The 21,119-nt window shown below is 42.7% G+C and overlaps 2 protein-coding genes across 4 annotated transcripts; one reads left to right on the top strand and one right to left on the bottom strand.

Annotated features, from left to right (window-relative positions):
• Positions 1-166: 166 nt before the first annotated feature.
• Positions 167-16,292, bottom strand: SETD4 (SET domain containing 4). Of its 3 annotated transcripts, none has more exons than XM_081908766.1 (11): positions 15,079-16,292; positions 13,162-13,270; positions 9,021-9,116; positions 8,470-8,507; positions 7,247-7,335; positions 6,016-6,448; positions 4,697-4,871; positions 2,541-2,622; positions 1,714-1,794; positions 1,449-1,572; positions 167-811 (listed from the first exon to the last, which is right to left on the bottom strand). In XM_081908766.1, the coding sequence occupies exons 2-11, from the start codon at positions 13,232-13,234 to the stop codon at positions 677-679; spliced, it is 1,326 nt and encodes a 441-aa protein (XP_081764892.1). In that variant the 5' UTR covers positions 13,235-13,270; positions 15,079-16,292; the 3' UTR covers positions 167-676. The 3 variants fall into 3 exon arrangements, with proteins under 3 accessions (XP_081764892.1, XP_081764890.1, XP_081764891.1); XM_081908764.1 differs by lacking the exon at positions 15,079-16,292 and adding an exon at positions 14,680-14,697; XM_081908765.1 differs by lacking the exon at positions 15,079-16,292 and adding an exon at positions 14,499-14,624.
• LOC309368588 (carbonyl reductase [NADPH] 1-like) lies at positions 14,883-19,093 on the top strand. The gene is made up of 4 exons (XM_081908798.1): positions 14,883-15,035; positions 16,425-16,715; positions 17,549-17,656; positions 17,824-19,093. The coding sequence occupies exons 2-4, from the start codon at positions 16,430-16,432 to the stop codon at positions 18,258-18,260; spliced, it is 831 nt and encodes a 276-aa protein (XP_081764924.1). The 5' UTR covers positions 14,883-15,035; positions 16,425-16,429; the 3' UTR covers positions 18,261-19,093.
• Positions 19,094-21,119: the final 2,026 nt, after the last annotated feature.

The following is a 21,119-nucleotide window of genomic DNA, read 5'->3' as shown; positions in this document are numbered from 1 at the left end:
CTCTTCTATTTTATTAAGCTCCCTTCAGTGGCTTTTAAATTATTTTACTGTGGTACTGTTCTACTCAAATTGTTGCAAGTCGCCCTGTGTCTGCTTTGCAAAGAAAGTGGGGGATACTAAGTACTAAGTTTTATAATTTAAGTAAATAAATAAGCAAGCTGGTGGCTTTTGCCAATAAATAAATAATTTATTATTTATACCCAGTCCATCTGGCTGAGTTGCCCCAGTCACTCCGGGCAGCTTCCAACACATATAAAAACATAATAAAGCAACAAACATTAAAAAACCTCCTGATACAGGGCTGCCTTCAGATGTCTTCTAAGAGTTGCAGTGTTATTTATCTCCTTGACATCTGATGGGAGGGCGTTCCACAGAGCAGGCACCACTACCAAGAAGGCCCTCTGCCTGGTTCCCTGTAACCTCACTTCTCGCAGTGAGGGAACCGCCAGAAGGCCCTCAGAGCTCGATCTCTATGTCCAGGCTGAACAATGTGGGTGGAGATGCTCCTTCAGGTATACAGGGTCAAGGCTGTTTAGGGTTTTAATGGTCAGCACCAATACTTTGAATTGTGCTCAGAAACATACTGGGAGCCAATACAGATCCTTTAGGACTCATGTTATATGGCCCACTGCACACCAGGTATTCTATTCTGTGATACAACTCTGTTCCAAGGAGGTCAGATTGTGGTAGAATGTAAATGCTGAAGAATCTCCGCTGACATTTGCAAAATCTTTAGGTCTTCTGTACGCAATGCCTCAACCAAAGTTAGCTGGCTTGCAAGATGCTGGCGATCACATTTTAACAGAGAAATCTGAAAAGTGAAAAGGTAAAAAGATCATTAATAACATCCTATTGGACAGAGAGGGGCAGTCTAAGGTTCCCCACCTATGTGTGATGGAGTGCAGAGAACCAATATTCATGGCTCCTGCACAATTATGCAGTTATCCATTGAAAACTATAATAGCCAAGTTACAGATCATAGATTTAGAATAACATTCTTGATGGAAATCCATTAGCTAGAGGTATGGTGGGCTCTCCCTTGCTGGAAGTGTACGAGCAGATGGATCAATGAGGAGGAAGATCTACATTGCCAAGAAGAAGGCCCCATGCAACTTCATTATTATTATCTGCATTTCCTTATCACTTACTACAAAAATGTCTCAAAGTGCTTAGGATTATAGAAGCACACATAGTGCTAAATTATATATCCATACACACACACACATATGAACTTTAATTAAAATAATTCTATGATACTGTTTTCTATACAAATTTAGCCATCTTCATTTCTGAGTGTTAAGCTGGTGTGACAGAAATCAGTGTGCTCGATTTTCAGTCTTTTGGGGATCCTATTGCTCTTAAATGCAAGTAGGAAAGGGTTTTTTTCCCCCGTGTGAGTTTCACCTCCACCCTTGTGTTACAGCAGGCTAATTCATTCAAACAGATACCTTCTGAAGGGCATGCTGGGTCTCCTCTGTCAATGACATACATATTTTTGTTGCGAGATCCAAACTCTTCTTTTCATTCCTCTTTGAAATTACATCACCAAGCAACACTTTCTTCCAGGAAGTACTACAGTCAATAAATGTAAACACATTTTAGGCATTTTGCTTCTGATCCAGCCATCAGACAGCTAAACAAAGCCCAACAATCGCATTCAAAAAATGCAACTTTTGCATTAACGGCCATTTTCAGCAAACATTTGCTACTTACAATTGGTCTGCTTCGAGACATAGCAGCTTGAGAGCCGTAAGAAGCCTCCAAGATGGCCCGTCCCAGTCAAACGTCAGATTACTAGAGACGAAAAATAACAAATCATTTAAAAAAGAATCTATATCCAACATATTTTATAACAGCAGCACCAAGTCGTACCCAGCACCACTTGGGAATTCTAAGCAACTATAAAAACTTAGTGCAGTTTTGAAAAGTTCAGTCCAGCCTCTTGATTCAAAATAGCAACATCCAATTGTACCCTAACTTGGGAGGAAAACCTGTTCCTTGTCCTCATGCAAAATATGATTATGGTATGTCCAGAGTGAACAGACAACTTTCCAAAATATGTAGTACATACTACATACGTACAGTGGTACCTCGAGTTAAGTACTTAATTCATTCTGGAAGTCCGTACTTAACCTGAAACTGTACTTAACCTGAAGCACCACTTTAGCTAATGGGGCCTCCTGCTGTCACTGCGCCGCCGGAGCACGATTTCTGTTCTCATCCTGAAGCAAAGTTCTTAACCTGAAGCCCTATTTCTGGGTTAGCGGAGTCTGTAACCTGAAGCGTATGTAACCTGAAGCGTATATAACCCAAGGTACCACTGTACTGTATATGACACACACATTTATTAATATTAGTACAATTTATAAAAGGATTTTTTTTTACTTGATTATATTTTATCCAATTTTGTCTAAGGTTTAAGCATGGGAGGCACCCACTGATCAAAACATCCTAACCTATCTTCTTTGTTGACCTGAAGTTATAAACTAAAATCACAGGAGGGAGGCTATTGCGCCCCCAGATGCATATGTGTACTTAACTCTAAAAGGTTGTTTTCTTGTAAAATTGAAAGTTTCGTATGCCTCTGCTTATCTTCTGGAAGGATATATTTGAGTAAGGTTTCTGAAGAAAAAAAATGTTTAAAGCAAACAAGTTACAAGAGTTACGGTAACAAAGAAGCCTTTTGTGTGTTTCTAGCACTTTTAACTATTAGCATTTCTGCTGAAAATATTTTAGGAAACAAAGCCAAGAACACATTCACTCTCACTTGTGGCTGGGTGCAGACATAATCTTAGCATGACTGACTGACTTCACTGGCAGAGGGGGAATCTAGAAACACACACGTGCTGTGGTTGCTCGAGTAGAGGAGGTAAAGCAGGTTTTCCTTTCCCCAAGAATGGTCATGTCCACACCATACATTTAAAGCACTCTTACAAGTCACGTTAACCATTAGGACATTCCTACAAAGAATCCTGGGAGCTGTAGTTTGTTAAAAGGTACTGGAAAGTGTATTTCTGTGGCAAGCAAACTACAGTTCCCAGGATTATTCTGAGAAATCCATGACTATTATAAAGAGCCATTTAATGTATGGTGTGGATGTGATCAGTGGGAGGGAGAAGGAAATTGTGTGTGTGTATATGCTTGTTTAAAATGAATGTATTTTGATGGAATAGAATATGATCATTTTGTGGAGGGTTTGGCAGGTGTACTTTAAGTTGCCTTGTCTCTGAGACTAAAAGCCTTCCCAACACAAACATACATACATACATACATACACACACACACACACACATATATATGAATGACATGCCTGAGATACCATTCCATCAGAAAAACTTCAAAGAGATTTGCATAAAGCAATGTTAAGGAAAATACTGACAAAATCAAACTTTAAACACAAGTAGACATAAATAAAATTTATCAGCTGAAGATACAATCTACACTTTAAAAACAAACATGCACAATAAAATTAAGTGTCTGAGTAGGCTCGCCTCCCCCCACCAAAAAAAAACCTATATAAAACAAGTGGCTCCAGCCTAGATGTGGAGTTGGAAATGAAAAAACCAAACCAAAATGCAAAACCCTAGAAAAGAAAAACCAAGGAAAAAGGAAAACCGAAAACAAGCTGGCTATTTAAAAGCACAATAAAAAGGTGGGGAATCTGCCTGCAGCTTAGATTTTCCCTGCCAGCCCTAACCAGAGTATGTGGGGGTTGTTATTATTTAATTGATTTACAATCCAAGTTGAAGCAACAACATTAGCTGCAAAATATAATAGCTGACCGCAAAGAGCACACTGCACACAAATACCAAAGGATTAAACAGAGTGTAAAAACCAGCAGCTAAAACTTAAAGGACAAACAGATGCCGAGTGGTAGAAAGCTGAGTCTTCTCAACCAATTCCATAGCTATGCCAAGATTACCATTAGCACTAACAGCAGAGTGCTAGGATAATGTGTGTCCCAGGATAATGTCAGCTCTCAACAGCAAAGGATGATGGCATCCCCTTCAGCGATCAAAATTCACCTGGCACATCTTGCACCTGGCTATTGGCCACTTGCGACCAAGTGAAGATGGCTGGGCACCAGGATGATGCCTGACATCTCCACCATCTGGAGGTGCATGCCTGGGGGTCCTTGGATCTGTTTTCACACACTAGCAACACATCCTGTGTAATTCTGTTATATTTCATTGGCGCTATCAGAATGAATTTCAGGAACAAAAAAGTTGTACTGAAAAATATGGCTTTTGAGCCATCTGGCCCAAAAATGGCAACCTGGCATTCCATTTTGGCGACTAACCCTGGTTTAAGGAGCCATTTGGCACCTAACTTTTATGTACGAGTTTCTAACTCTGTCCCCCATCATTCCCAGAGTTATGAGCCAGCAGGCTTTGGAGAGATGTGATACTGCCACTAATAGTTACAAGTAAAGGACGACCTCACGGTGGTCTTATCATTATTTTACTACACAATGCATTGCCCTGGTTGCTTTTCAAAGGCAGCCCTGCCCAAGACTTGCAAGATGAACTGAAGTCAGGCAGCTACAGTGCAGAGCTAGCTGAAAGTGGTAGCTGGAACCCTTAAAAAATGGTAGTGGAATTATAAGCTCTGCCCACTGAGTGGCAGGTTGGTCCTGTCCTAAGCCTCCAGTAGAACTGCATCACCCATCAATGTCAAGATCAAATCTCAAATTTACCTGTCCCAACATGAACACTGCTGTGTGGATTAGAGTTCGCAACAAAACCATATTCGAGAAGCAGGCGCTGATTATCATGTGGGCCATAACAAATAAATACTTCTTTGTATTTTTGACAGCCTGAAAGTGTTCTTATTTCATAACACTTTGTCTTCTCATTAAATGCAGCTTTCACCTTGGAGGAGGAGGAGGAGGGAGGAGAGAACAAGGCAGTTTTATCTGAAAAGAAAGTTCATGAGAACAGACCAAGCCTAAAATGTTTCAAGCTATTTGTGAACCACTCTTCTTCCCAACACCAAGGACAACAGAAAATAGGGGTGTGTGGAAACGGCAAATTTAAATGCCAGTGCTGGAGGAAATGTTGAATGTTTGGTGTCCATCTCTTGATTGTGTGCCGCAAACGGCGCCTTCACATCTTAACTCATGTGGAGCGTCGCTGTGTGGTGCAAGGGAATTAGGACCGCAGCTCCTGGCCCATGCATTGAACATGGAGGTCTACAAAAAGGCAGCTATGTGTGAACTCCTGCATAGGAACTCCATACGATCACAACCACCACCACCCCAATACACACACCATTTTGAGGATAAGCAGCTGTTCATGCAAAGGTGTATTTTTGCCAACGCAACATGTGTGTCCATGGAGAATTCAAGGAGTTGGTAAGTTGTCTGCCCTGGTTGTGCATTCCCTGAAGGAGCAGGTGCAGAGTTTGGGGTGCTCCTAGATCCAGCTGGATGCACAGGCATCCTCAATGGCTAGGAGTGCCTTTCTTACTAACTTCTATTGGCAAGACAGCTGCAGCCGTTACTGGGTCAGGTTAGCCCGACCACAGTTCTCCATGCATTTGAAACCTCATGGTTGGTTTGTGCTCCATGTGCCCTTGGGGTTGGTCTGGGGGCTGCAGCTGGTGCAGAACACAACTTCTATCACCCCTGAGCAATGGTCAAGGGGGCCTGGGGCAGATTGGAATTGTAGCTCGAAACAAGTGGAGTGCACCAGGTTGGGGAAGGTTGATCTACTTCATAGTCAAAGCAGAACATTAAACACAATGAGCCTTCCGACAATTAAAGTACTATAGTCAGCAGAACGACAGGTGGCCCCTTTTGCCTTTTACCTGGGTTCTGGCAAAACACACGGATTAATTTGGGAAAGTATTAAAAGTGGAATTTTTTTGTGCGAACACAGGGAGGAGTAATGCAAGAAGGGTACCTTGAAAGAAGGCATGGCTGGCTGGAACCGTTCGCACTGCACAGTTCAGTTCCTACTGTTCATGCCAATTTCCCACCCTCGTATTCTAGAAACCTGGCTTCAATTAGCTTACCTGGACAGCTGGATTGTGATTTAGCAGATCCAAGTAAGGAGCCAAGGCGTATGTATTTGACTCCCTAGAAAAACAGTCCCCCTGAGAATGTTTCATATACACTGTCCTGGTATTAACAGTGCACCAAGCCCAACGGAAGGCACTATAGCTAAAGACAGATGCTACGTCTTCAGAAAACAGAGGCTGTAAGGAGAAGAAAAATGGCTGGGACGAAACAAACAGCTCCTGGACCTGTCTTCTTTGCTCAAGGGCTTTTCTTCTCAAGGGCTCAGGGAAAAGGTTCACTGTTTCTTGCTCCAAATAAACAGGGCAGGTATATGTTTCAGGTAGGAGATCCAGGTATGGCTTCCACAGAGATTCCTCCTTGCAAGCGCACTTTTCTGCTATTAAAAATGTGCACAGTGCTGCCAAAGGAGAAATGGGGGGTCTCCATCTAAAGGTAGAAGAAAACATGAGAACCACAAACACTCCTTACTACATTCCTATAGCTTTAAGTGACACAGAAAGCTGCTCACGTAGCTTATGTCACCATCGCCCATTAAATGCTATGGACGCAGCACAGAGTAGGGGCAGCCAAAATGGCACCTTCCAGATGTTGCAGACTTTGTGACTCTCAAATACCCCAGCCAGGATGGCTTCAAAGATCAGGGATAATGGGAGATGTAGTCCACAGCATCTAGAGGGCACTACATTGACTACTCCCGCTCCAGAGTAAGCAAATTAACCAGAAGATCCAGTTTGTCCGTGTGTGATGGATGGGCCTTGGGGTCATCCTCACGGACACCCAGAAGCCAGTCGTGGCTGGGCAGAGTGTCAACCACTCAGGAGGCGGTGGAGAGTTAAAAGACGGAAAGTTTTACTGTCAGGTCTTATTAGTTATCATTATAAAATTGTTTTGTGCAATACAATACTATGCATGTTTCTTCAAAAGTCTTATTTACTGGCTAGAGTATATTCCCATGTTGGGTGCATTTAGGGTTGTGGCCTAAATATTTGAATTTCCTGTGGACATACTTTATTTCACTGTTCTTTTCTTATATGTGTCTTCAAATATATAGCATCAAATAACTTCTCTATCTGCATGGCTATGCTGAAAGCAATGGAAATGATTCTGATAAGAAAAAGTACAGAGTGAGGAATGCTAAGAGCAGATTCAAGGGAGAGCTGGGAATTCTTGATAGATAGACAGACAGACAGAATTCAAAATTGTATTAAGGGATTGTAAACTTACTTTATGATGTATTCTCCAAGGTTGCTGCTGAAGACAGTATCAGTGGTGAGCAAGCATTTTTCAGGCAATGAAATAATCAGCTCTTCTGCCTATGATTTTTTAAAAAGAAAGAAATCAGAATGCACATACTCCCAAATACAATTCGCAGTAAGAAATGTCAAAATGCACACATAATTAGCACTACTGGGTCAAGGAACAATATTGCACTGATGAATCCAAGAAAAAAATAGTATGGCCTGTCTGCACCTTAACAAAGAGCATTAACTTCAAAGAGGCTCCCCCCACCAAAGACTGAAAGTTATCACTTGAAACAAGACAAGCACTTTAGATACAGACTATATTACTCAACGGAGTGTTGAAAGATTAGTAGCATTGGCAACAAAGAAATATATTTCTGTTCTGATTAATAGTTGAGTAAAAACCAGATGAACTATACAGTTTTTAATTGGTTGTCAGCAACCAATGCCAGTAACCAATTTTAATTGGTTCTTTAGAAGTTACATTTAGCCATGAATGTATGACTTGAAGGTCGAAACTTCTCTTCTGATTTTTATTGTGGTCAAGCCATTACAAGATTACCTCAATTTTGTTAATTTCACATACTGAGTATTTCTAGCAAACTCACTACTAGGAGTTGACCACCTCCTATGCCAATTATTTCAGAGGAAGTGGTAAATACCAGCTTTTACCACCTGGGGGAGCAAAATCATTCACAATAACTTGTTCCACAACAAAAATGATGTTAAGAAACTGGCCATACACCAATCTACAATGCTCAGAAATAATTATTTTTAAATGGTTGTTCTGTTTATGCCTCACTTCAGAATTTGATTCTGTGAATCCAGTATAGTCTAGTGCAAAGGCAGCTTTAAGACAGTTGGTCTATACTGTGGTACCTCGAGTTAAGTACTTAATTCATTCCGGAGGTCCGTTCTTAACCTGAAACTGTTCTTAACCTGAAGCACCACTTTAGCTAATGGGGCCTCCTGCTGCTGCCGCGCCGCCGGAGCACGGTTTCTGTTCTCATCCTAAAGCAAAGTTCTTAACCTGAGGTACTATTTCTGGATTAGCGGAGTCTGTAACCTGAAGCATGTGTAACCTGAAGCGTATGTAACCCGAGGTACAACAACACAATGATACCATGGGGGCGGGTAGAGGGAGGGATCTCATATTTTCAACCTGGCCCAGAAGTTGTGCACCAGCCTCTTCTTTGGAATACAAACCTGAAGAGCTTTTGTGGTCATCAATCCTCTTCCTGTCTCTAAAAGACAAAGGAGAGAAAGCTGCAATGAAATTCGCTCCTGGGCTCTCCACAAACCTGCAAATGGTTGTTAACTGGTGGTCCAAGAAAAGAAACAAGGTCAGGGGCAAGAATTTAGAAGTGGTTTGTATCTTCACTACCTATCTAGGTTCCCCAGAGATATGCAGTGTTCGTTATTTCATTATTTGACTTGTGAAGCAACTCAAAGAAATTTGACATTACAAGAAAAGCATGTATAAAACAATTTCATACATATGCATACTGTATATCTAAATAGACTGCTCAGGCCTCAAGGAAAGAAGGCAGACGGAGGGGGAAGAACACAGAAGAGTTTTAGAAAGCATAAAAACTCATGGAATGTTTAATCAGAATTATAAATAGGGCATGGAAGCTCCTGCCTTCAAACTTTTGCCCCGGAGGCATCCCAGCTCTCCCCGGATCACCTGTAGCTTCAAACACAAACAGAACACTCAAATACAGCTGCAGTTTGTCAGAAAAGTATTATATCAGTACCTGAAAATTGTGCTGGCCGTAATGTATTATCTTCATAGCCTCTTTCTTTCAGCCATTTCTTTAGCAGCACATATTCGTGTTTGTGGCTAAGATTTACTGAAATCATTACACAGAAATTATCGTGCTATGGCATTTTTTCATTAATGACGATTCACCAAAAGATGTTTTTCACAGCAACGTAACATGCAAATCACAACACTGGGGAAAAATGGATGCCATGAAAGTACTTTGGCTTAGCAGAATAAACAGAATAACTTGGCAGTACAGTAGCAGGACTGCGCTCCTCCCTGATAAAACTATTGAATCAATGTTACCCTATATACAGGAAAAAATAGGGGATAGGAATTCCATCTTCCTACCTGCACTATATGTGCATTGGGGTTCACTAATCACTTAGGCTGCAATCCTTAGCACACCAGACATCACAGCACCTCCGACTGAACACAGTGAGGCTCGCTGTTAAAAAAAAATGTACAGGAGCGTGTTGTTACACTGTGTTGGCTCAATGGCTTTTATGAACATTAACCCCAGTTGCAATACTGAATTACCGTATTTTTCGCCCCATAGGACGCACAGGCCCATAGGACGCACCAAGTTTTTTGGGGGGGAAATAAAGGAGAAAAAAAATTTCCCCCCAGGCGCTTGTGGGGCCAGCAGCGGGGAGAAGCGCTCTTCTCCCCGCCGCCCGCCTGCAGACCAGGTCTGGGGACAGCGGGAAGGCAGTTTTGATCTATGTGGACGCGGAGAAAGCCTTTGACAATATCTCTTGGAATTTCATGAAGAAGAATCTCCATGGGATGGGGGTAGGCCAAAGGTTTGAAAATGGTATAGGTGCAATATATTCGGAACAAAAGGCAAAACTAATAGTAAATAATGTGGTTACGGATGAACTTTCCATAGAAAAAGGGACACGGCAGGGATGCCCAATTTCCCCGTTACTTTTTATATTAGTCCTGGAGTTTCTGTTGAACATGATAAGGGGGGACCAGCTGGTGAAAGGGGTTCAGGTCGGAGCCAGAGAGTACAAATTGAAGGCTTTTGCAGATGACCTAGTTTTGATCCTACAAGAGCCAGACACTAGTACAAAAAGAGTTTTAGAATTAATCCGAGCTTTTGGTCAAGTTGCAGGATTTAAATTGAATAAACAAAAAACTAAGGTTTTGGAAAAAAATTAACAAATGTGGAAAGAGAGAGATTTCAAGAGGAAACTGGACTAACTATGGCAAAAAGAGTGAAATATCTGGGAATTAATATGACATCTAAAAATGTGAACTTATTTAAAGACAATTATGATAAGTGCTGGACAGAGATAAAGAAAGATTTAGAAATATGGTCGAACTTGAAGCTTTCCTTGTTAGGCCGAATTGCAGTGATTAAAATGAATGTATTGCCTAGAATGTTATTCCTGTTTCAGACATTACAAATTGTGGACAAATTTAATTGTTTCAAGAAGTGGCAGAAAGACATATCTAAATTTGTCTGGCAGGGCAAAAAGCCCAGAATAAAGTTTAAGATACTTACTGATTCAAAAGAAAGAGGGGGTTTTGCCCTGCCGGACTTAAGACTGTACTATGAATCGGCAGCTTTCTGCTGGTTGAAAGACTGGCTACTACTTGAAAATGCAGACATTCTGGATTTGGAAGGTTTCAACAATATGTTTGGTTGGCATGCATATATCTGGTATGACAAGGTTAAAGCGCACAAGGGTTTCAAAAACCATATCGTCAGGAAAGCACTATATAATGTTTGGACTTGGTATAAGGATTTGTTGAAAAACAAAACTCCCAGGTGGCTATCACCAATGGAAGCTAAAGAGGTGAAGAAACTTAATATGAGAACTAATTGGCCAAAATATTCTGAGATCTTAGAATTTGAAAGTGGTGAATTTAAACTACAGAGCTTTGAGAAAATAAAGTCCAAGGTACGAGATTGGCTCCATTATTTTCAAATAATGGAGGCCTTTAAACAAGACAGGAAAATTGGATTCCAGGTGGAAAAATCGAAATTAGAAACTGAATTGTTAGAACCCAATACTAAGAATTTATCAAGGATGTATAACTTGCTGTTGAAGTGGAATACAATTGATGAGACAGTTAAATCAGCCATGATTAGATGGGCACAGGACTTAGGTCATGATATTATGTTTGCTGACTGGGAACAGTTGTGGACCACAGGTATTAAATTCACGGCTTGTAATGCCTTAAGAGAAAACATTATGAAAATGATTTACAGGTGGTACATGACTCCAGTCAAGCTTGCGAAGATTTATCACTTGCCCAATAATAAATGCTGGAAATGTAATGAGACCGAAGGTACCTTCTTCCACCTCTGGTGGACCTGCCCAAAGATTAAGGCCTTCTGGGAATTGATTTATAATGAAATTAAGAAAGTACTTAAATGTACTTTTCATAAGAAACCAGAGGCATTTCTTTTGCGTATGGTCGGCCAACTGGTGCCAAGGAGGGATAAGATCTTTTTTATGTACGCCACAACGGCAGCAAGGATTCTTCTAGCAAAGTATTGGAAGACACAAGAGCTACCCACGCTGGAAGAGTGGCAGGCGAAAGTGATTGACTTTATGGGACTGGCAGAAATGACCGGCAGAATCCGCGACCAAGAGAAAGAGACTGTGGAGGAAGATTGGAAGAAATTTAAAGCATATCTTAAAAATTGCTATAAATTTGAGGACTGTTAAAGTGTTAAGGGAAAGGAAGATGTAGAATTACAGCTATATTTATTTTTCTTGATTTAAAGTGAAATTGAAATGAGAATAAGTTAAATTTTAATTGGTTAAAAGGGTTGCTGAAAAAATTGTAAAACTAGGATGCAAAAAGGGGAAGGTATGGGGAAGTCCGAGAAAAGAGGCTTACGAAAATGAGGTTAAGAAAGCAAAAATTTATGTATTTGTTCGTGTTTGTTGTTGTGTGTATTGTCTGGTGTTGTTTTGTTGTTAAAATTGGAAAATCAATAAAAAATTATTATAACGACACGCTGCGCCTCCCCGTTGTCCCCGGAGCTTGCGGGGCTGGCGGCGGGGAGGAGCGCTCTTCTCCCCGTAGCCTGCCTGCAGACCAGGTCCAGGGACAGCGGGAAGACCCACTGCGCCTCCCCGCTGTCCCCGGAGCTTGCGGGGCTGGCGGCAGGGAGAAGCACGCGTCTCCCCGCCGTCAGCCTCCAAACCACATCGGGAGACAGCGGGATGGCGGCATTCCGCCTCCCCGCTGTCCCCCGACCTTGTGGGGCTGGCGATGCGGCTCTCCTGAAGCCTGGAGAGCGAGAGGGGTCGGTGCACACTGACCCCTCTCGCTCTCAAGGCTTCAGCGAAAGCCTGCATTCGCCCCATAGGACGCACACACATTTCCCCTTCATTTATGGAGGGAAAAAAGTGCGTCCTATAGGGCGAAGAATATGGTAACTATTCCCCCACACCCCACTCCTAAGCCAGTGTTGTTTTCCCATGTCACTGATAAAAAAATTCAGTAACAATATGACACCCTGGTTTGTAAGAATGTAGATCAGCTTTCCCCAAGCATTTGCCCTCCAAATGTTTTGAATTACAAATCCCATTAAGTTGTATTGGCTTATGTTAAACTTCTTCCATTTGGGGAAGGCCACAGCGGGTGGCGCTGTGGGTTAAACCACAGAGCCTAGGACTTGCCAATCAGAAGGTTGGTGGTTCGAATCCCGTGACGGGGGTGAGCCCCTGTTGCTCTGTCCCAGCTCCTGCCAACCTAGCAGTTTGAAAGCACGTCAAACTGCAAGCAGATAAATAGGTACTGCTCCGGTGGGAAGGTAAACGGCATTTCCGTGTGCTGCTCTGGTTCGCCAGAAGCGGCTTAGTCATGCTGGCCACATGACCCAGAAGCTGTATGCCGGCTCCCTTGGCCAATAAAGCAAGATGAGGGCCGCAACCCCAGAGTCGGTCACGACTGAACCTAATGGTCAGGGGTCCCTTTACCTTTACCTAGACTAAATGCTGGAATGCTACATCTCAAAGCATTCATTGGCCCAGCATGTGTTAAGATAGGACTTTAGGTAACTTTGTAACCTTTACTTTTAGACTTTGTTTAGCTTTCCGAGGTTTGAGGGTGCCTTAATAATAAAAGGCCTTGAAACAAACAAATAAACAAAAACACATTACCACCACATAAAGACAAACTTCTCAATTGTTTTCTTCGCCTCTTTCGACATGTTCGACCTTTACTCTTCTTCATGTTAATCAAAGGCCTTCAGATTCTGTACATCAAACTCTGCATGGAAACAAAATGCATTTCTTACCGTAGTTTTTTTCAGTTGCTATAGATACAAAAATGTTTTGCCCCATGATAATGTTGGGAAGAAACTTTCATGGCCAACACACTCATAGATGGCTTAACACGAAAAACATCAAATGTGCAATGAAACAGGGAACAAAAATCTCATCCTCTTGCATCCACTGAACAGACAAATTTGCATCCACTGAACAGACAAATCCATTTTGGAACAGACAAATAATAGCCGACTAGTTTGCTGGTTGCCTATCTTCATATTGCCAAAACAGAGTGATGAGGGAGGCATTGGTAGGCTTTGGTGACCCCACAAGGTTTGAAGAAATACAAACAACAACAACAACAACAACAACCAACTATTGTGGGAGGGAGAGGTTCTAAGGGGGTGGGTGGGGAGGCAAAACAGAAAACAGCCAATAATCACAGACGGTGTAAAGCAGGCATGGCCAAACTTGGCCTTCCAGATGTTTTGGGACTACAGCTCCCATCATCCCTGACCAGTGGTCCTGTTTGCTAGGGATGATGAAAACTGTAGTCCAAAACATCTGGAGGGCCAAGTTTGACCACGCCTGGTGTAAAGCATGCACTGAGATCTATCATAGTGGGCTTCCATACTTGTTCTCTAAAGTTGTTCTCTAAAAATCTGCCCCAAGTTAAGATATACTGCAGAGTAGTTCATCACATATTTGGTGACAGCTGCACTGCATGTGGGTTTATTTTCGGCAAAAATATTAAGCGTTTCCAACCATAACTGTATTTCCAAAACTAATTTCTGAACATATAAAATGAAACTATTCATCAGGACGGCTAGCTCTTCCCACCAAATACCAGCTGCTGGGGGACAAAAGCAGGGCAGGGTTTTGGCCTTCGACCCCTACTTGTAGGATTGAAAGGGGCAACTGACAGGCCACTGTAGAAAGGAGAACTAGAGACAGCCTTTGTCTGAGGACGCTTATGTTGCTAACCATTATTGGTGGAGGGAATTGGGGGGTTACAAAGAAGCAGAAGCAAATCCTCATTTACTATTCCCTCATTTTACTACTACACACGAAGACCAATCCTATATATTATATAACGGTGCTTTTTTCTATTAAAAAAAAGTTTAGGGGTACTCTCATTTTGACTCAAGAGAATCACCATTTAATAGTTCAAATCGGGGAAAATAAATACAGTACATGGACAAAAGTACATAGATTCACAAAATGTTTACCCCTGCGTGTTCCCAGGGGGAAAAGCACTGCACGCAACAGAGCTCCCGCCTATGTAAAAACAGCACATGGCCAAGGCTGCAACACAGAGCGACGCAGCCACCCGGACGTCTGCAGAGGGATCTGCTGCCTCCCTAAGGAACAAGCCGCGCGGCATCTCCGCGCCCCGGCAACTCCACTCACCGAGCTCCCCGCAGCCCCACGCGCCCCTTAGCGGTCGCCGCGCTTCTCCCTTCGGCTGCCACCGCCCCCAAACCCTCGCGGGCTCCTTTCCCAGGCTGCAAGGGGCCGGAAGAGGCGGGCCTTGTCCTTCCACGGCCGCCGCCTGTCGGCCAATCCCCTGGCGGTTCGAGAGAAAGCGTCGAAGGAGCGCCGCTTCCCATTGGGCGGAGAAGAAAAAGGCGCACGCTTTCCTCCTTCACCCCAGCAGCTGCGTCGTCGATTCTGGGGGATCCCCGCCTAGAACAGGCGCAGCTCTTTAAGGCGATATACTGTAGTTGGAAGTCGAGCAGCTTTGCAGCAGCCTGGTTTCCGCAAAGGTCTTTCGCGCTAATCCTACATTATAACTCTTGTTTTCCTAACCTGTAGCCGCGCAGCGACACTAAGGAATTTATTTGGACCGCAGTTGTCACTGGGTGGTGTTGGCGCCCCTGGATCCTAATGCATTCAGCGAGTGCGCGGGTTATATGCGGGGTGTGGCTACTGGGAAGGCTGCAGCCGGACGATTGTACTCTGTTCTAGGGAGCATTTTGCAGAACTGCCCTTGTTCATTTTTCTGAGCTGCTCTAGGGTGCAGCGTCACGGTAGGGAGTGGTTTGTAGCTGTACAGTAACGCGAGAAGTTCCCTTGGGGAAGTCCAGCCAGATGGGCGGGGTATAAATAATAAATTGTTATTTTTATTATTATTGACCCTGAACCTTCTTTCTTTGTAGTCAGCTCTCTGTTCTATCTTTCGAGTTACGCCACTGAGAGATGTGCTTTTGACCAGAATGGGTACAAAGTGATAACACTAGAAAGCATGTTGCCAGTTTCTTACTTTCGGCTTCCCCTCCTGCATTGCACGGCTGCATTAGTAACTGAAAGGTCTTTTTCTTTCCCCTTCGTTTGGCCTCCCTGTTCACGCTTAGGTTACCCCGCTGCAAGGTTATGGGGATCTAAAGCGGTGCTTCCCAAACTTTTGGGGGCCACTTGGTTGTATAAACACATCCTCAATGCGCACTGCCCTGCCCTGTGAAAAGCATTTTTTCAGAAGAGTGGTTTGCACGACCCACTAAGGAAGATAACACAGTAAAACTCAAACCAGTAAAAATAAATAGCATATTAATTGAAAAGCTAATCCAAACTAGTTTAATTAATTCAACAAAGTGGATGAAGATGCATTGATGCCAGTATGATAGTCGTTTACACCTCCAGTGCCACCCCTGCCACCCACTTGCCTCTTTGCACCCCCTCCCCCTCCATAGGTACAGCCCACTTTGGAAACCACTAATTTGAAGTGTAGATGGGCTTAATGTTGACTCATTCAGTGCCATGGCTAAACTGTGCTTTGGCTCATAACTGGTGCCATGGCTTACAATGCAAACAAGCAGCCCAATGCAGTTTTCTTGAAGCACAGTCCTGTGCCTGTCTACTCAGAAGCAAGGCCCATTCAGTTCAGTAAGACTTACATCTAGGTAGGTGTTATAAGATTGCAACTTGGGACTCTGCATAGGTTCCAAAGTGGTATACCAGTTTATTATTTTTTAGCTTTTCAAGCAGCTTACAAGGGGTAATTTATAGAACCAAAATCACACAAAATTAAAATAAATTCAATGCTATTGTTGCAAAAGATTTGATAGAATCGTCTTTTTTAGCAGTGACTAAATTAACCATCTCATTCTTTTTGATATTAATGTTCCTTTTGAGTTACTTTGAAATTCCCTTGGCAGGGAGAATGTCTAGTACTCCAGTGGCTGTGGTGACTGGCTCCAACAAAGGCATTGGGCTGGCCATCGTGCGGGCTCTATGCAAGAAGTTCACTGGGGATGTTTACCTGACAGCCCGGGACATCCAACGGGGCAAGGAGGCAGTGGCCAAGCTTCAGGAAGAAGGGCTGAAGCCACACTTCCACCAGCTGGACATCACTGATCTGCAGAGTATTCAAACCCTCCGTGATTTCTTGAAGGAGAAGTATGGAGGATTAAATGTGCTGGTCAACAATGCAGGGATTGCTTTCAAAGGTAAAATGCTAGGAGAGGCATAAATCTTGGAAACTGGAATGTTACATATTTGATCGGAATTATAACATAAACAAGTAACATATACACTGGCTGTATGATACATTTATAGTCTTTGGCTGCAATCATGCAGTCTGGCTGCAGGTTAACTCTGCTTCAGGCTCCAGCCTTTGTCATTTTCTCTCTTGGTGAGTGGATGTGTGTCACGTTCTGGTGCTTCCTCACTTTAATTGCCTGGTTACCTGCACTATGAACAAGTTGCTAGGAAGAATTGTCCAGGGTAAAAGGCAGAGCATTTCTAACTGCCAGCCACAGAGTGTGGTGGAGCAGCATAGCCATACCCGCAGTGCTTCTGATCATGCAGGCTGGGATAGGAGTTGAGGGGAGCAGGGGAAAAGTCTAAACTGGCATAGCAATCAGGTCCAGTGCCATATAGTGATGGGAGAGGCACTGGATCCTGGTCCGACTCAGCCCCATCACTAGTGAGGCTTTTTGTGGGACATCAGCTGTGGGAATCCTGTCAGTGGTACCTCCAGTGGGTTGATTGGAAAGCTCTGTGCTAGAAGAAGGAGGCTGATGCCGTATCAAGGGCAGAGGCTGGCTTTTGGGTGGACCCCTTCTAATACTTTAATTGTAATGGTGTGCCATATCATCTGGATATAGTATTTTTTCTTATAAACTATTTATTTGTTTTATTGATGTTTAATCTGGTCCTTAAAAAATAAACTTTTCTAATGAATATTCAAAATAACTCTAAACTAATGAAGAAACAAAAGCAGGATTTTACAAAGTTTATATTTTCATAATGTCCATTCTGATTTTTGTTTGGCAAAAAGTTGCAGATACAACTCCATTTGCTATACAAGCGGAAGTCACACTGCGAACAAACTTTTTTGCAACGAGGGATATTTGCAGAGAATTGCTACCACTGATGAAACCTAATGGTAAGTGCTCCACACTGACTTTAGGGGAAAATACATTAAGATTTAGACTGTAACCCTATGCACACTTACCTGGGATCAAGGCCTATTGAACTCAACATGAGGTGGGGTGGAGGCAACAAGCTTAACTAAGGCTAGTTTCTTCTCCTTAACATTTTCCCTTTTAATAGGCAGAGTGGTGAACGTATCTAGCATGTGCGGGGCTTCAGCATTGTCCCAATGCAGCCAAGACTTGCAGCAGAAGTTTCGGAGTGACACAATCACTGAAGAGCAACTAGTGAAACTCATGGAAAAATTTGTAGAAGACACCAAGAAAGGAGTGCACGAGAAGGAGGGTTGGCCAAGTACAGCTTATGGCGTGTCCAAAACCGGATTAACGGTTTTGTCCAGAATTCAGGCAAGGCAGCTGAATGAGACGAGGAAAGGTGATGGTATTCTCCTGAATGCCTGTTGCCCTGGGTGGGTCAGGACTGACATGGCAGGTCCCAGAGCCCCCAAATCTCCTGATGAGGGAGCTGAGACTCCAGTGTATTTGGCCCTTTTACCCCCGGGAGCCGATGGGCCCCACGGGCAGTATGTTAGTGAAAAGAAAGTGCAGAAGTGGTAGTTGTTCAGCGTACATGCATTTGCATTGTTACTACTAGCTTGATTACTAGCAGTAATAATGCAAATGCCGACATGGGCTCTTCCGCTGGGATCTGCTGTAACAGTCGTGGCAGGCTCCCATGCAAGGGAAGAAAGTGTTTCATAAATGCATCATATTGTCTGTTAAGCGCCTGTGCAAATAACTATCTTGGTTTGGTGTGTGCATGTGGCAGTTTGTGAGCAACTTTTTTGCTACATTTGCTCTTCCCCGGATTTGGGAAGCTGTCTTAGCTTAATATGTATTTTCCAGCTATTTTGAATTAATTTTGTTTCACAGTGTGTGAAAACCATTTGCTTTTTGAATTTTAAAATGTGTATGCATGATTTTCTCTCTTGTGCAAGGCTGTTTTATTTAATACAGAAATCAAGCCATTACAGCCTTTATTGCAAATATGAATGCATGAAATCAGTAAAATGAACATGATGGCTTAGCAAATTTAATTTGGGCTGCTGTTGTGGGGAGGGTGCACGTGAGCTGTATAAAGAGAACCAATTTGCACTCTTAAAAACCTAGAAATTATTCGCTCCACTGTTAGCATGGTGGAACATATCCTCCAAGATCAGAAAAACACGAAGGATCGTTATTATACATTATATAATTGTTAGAAAATAAAAGTTGAATACTTTCTCTGTAAAAGTATCTCTTAACACCCGTACAAATGAAACTGAAACTAATATTAATGGATCTTTGTTTTTGATTAATAAAAATGTCTTCTAAACAATATACATGCATGCAATTTTCATATGTTTGATGATAAAGCACATATTTAAAAATAAAAGGCTTGACCATGTTTACCTCTGGCTTGTTGTTATATTTTAAGGGGTCTGCATAAAGCAGGAGGGGAGAGATGCACTTATCCTGTATTGTTTTGTTTTTAAAATTGTACAAGTGATGGGAAAAATTGTGTTTTCTACATATAAATGATCTTATGAATGCCATATTATACAGAGCCATCTCAATGACAATGGAAACACTACCTGTGGGAATAAATTCACCAACAGTGCTGTACCACCTTCTCCTGCTCAGTGCCAATAGACTGCAATGATTTTTTAAAAAACCAATAATACTCCGGCATTATTTTTTGAATACGGTAATTGATTAATTTTAATTTTGAATCTTGAGAAGCTGACCTATCATCATATACAGTATGCTCATAGGAATCACTTCTCCAAGTACTTGCCAAAACAGTACCATCCACACACAAAAAATAAGTAGCAGTTAGCTTGGGGAAAACATAAGATTTGCAAAAGTGGGCTGGGGTGGGGGGGCTCAGTGGAGAAAATAGCCCAATGGGAACTTAAGTGGACATAATGCTGACTGTTGGAATGGAGGTGGGGACTAGAATCCTGAAGTGGAATAGTCCATATGGCAACATTTAGCTGCAGATCCCACTTCCCAAGCAATGAAATGCAGGAGCATGTTTTGTTCGTTTTGGTAAGCCTCCTTTTCTAGACTAATTTGGCACCCCCACCTGCCCTCCTTTCTTACACACAGCCAGGGGCTGACTGGGCCTGTGACTGGCTTTGACCCTACTGCTGGGCTCCATGATCACTGCAGATGCTGACAGCAGTCCAAAATTAAAAGATGCTTGCTCCTTGGGAGAATAGCGATGACAAACCTAGACAGCATCTTAAAAAGCAGAGACATCACCTTGCCAACAAAGGTCCGTATAGTTAAAGCTATGGTTTTCCCAGTAGTGATGTATGGAAGTGAGAGCTGGACCATAAAGAAGGCAGATCGCCGAAGAATTGATGCTTTTGAATTCTGGTGCTGGAGGAGACTCTTGAGAGTCCCATGGACTGCAAGAAGATCAAACCTATCCATTTTGAAGCAAATCAGCCCTGAGTGTTCACTGGAAGGACAGATCCTGAAGCTGAGGCTCCGATACTTTGGCCACCTCATGAGAAGAGAAGACTCCCTGGAAAAGACCCTGATGTTGGGAAAGATGAAGAGCACAAGGAGAAGGGGACGACAGAGGATGAGATGGTTGGATAGTGTTCTTGAAGCTACCAGCATGAGTCTGACCAAACTGTGGGAGACAGTGGAAGACAGGAGTGCCTGGCGTGCTCTGGTCCATGGGGTCACGAAGAGTCAGACACGACTAAACAACAACTGCTGGGCTGCCCTCCCAGTCCCTTTGGGCACCACCCATGGCTGCTTCTGCTAGTACAAGATGAAGCACCCAATTTTCATCAATTGTACCACTATCCACTTGCCCTGCAGCCCTCTGTGCCATATCCCACACTTTTGTGGAAGATCTGGCAACTTTCAGCAGCGCAGGGGCTGCAGTGAAATAAGGAGATGAGCTTGGATGAGCAAAAATGCTTTCCATAATCTCAACTCTTCCGCTCACATAATTTTATTTTCTCCTCATTTTAGTTACAGTACTGTACTTCTCTATAGGTTTCCCTTTCCTGACTTCCTCTGTTGCTTCATGTCAGATTTCAACTTCTTCTAGCCGCTAATCAACTTCATGGCCTTGGTGCTTCTTATCTTTGTTCCTTTTCCTCTATTCTCCTTAGCCTCTTGGCTAACCACAAATCTTCCGTTTATATCTCCCTTCCTTTGTGCTAGTTTCTATCTTCAAGGTTTATTTCTTGTGCTAACTTCTTCCCTAAGTAATTATTTTGTATTTTTATGTTGTGAACCACTCTGTGATCTTCAGATGAAGGGCAGTGTACAAATTTAATAAATAATACTAAACTCATTCTCTCTCTTGCATTGTCCCCACCACCACCATTTTCTTTCTATGCCTAGGCTAATGCATATAGTCTCTCTTTCTTCTTTTTACTTTGTTCAACCTTTGCAAAGTTTCCACAC

The sequence above is a fragment of the Podarcis melisellensis genome, assembly GCF_964234715.1.
Source record: "Podarcis melisellensis genome assembly, chromosome: 4".
Classification (NCBI taxonomy): Eukaryota; Metazoa; Chordata; class Lepidosauria; order Squamata; family Lacertidae; genus Podarcis; species Podarcis melisellensis.
This window is presented reverse-complemented; position numbering and strand designations above follow the sequence as displayed.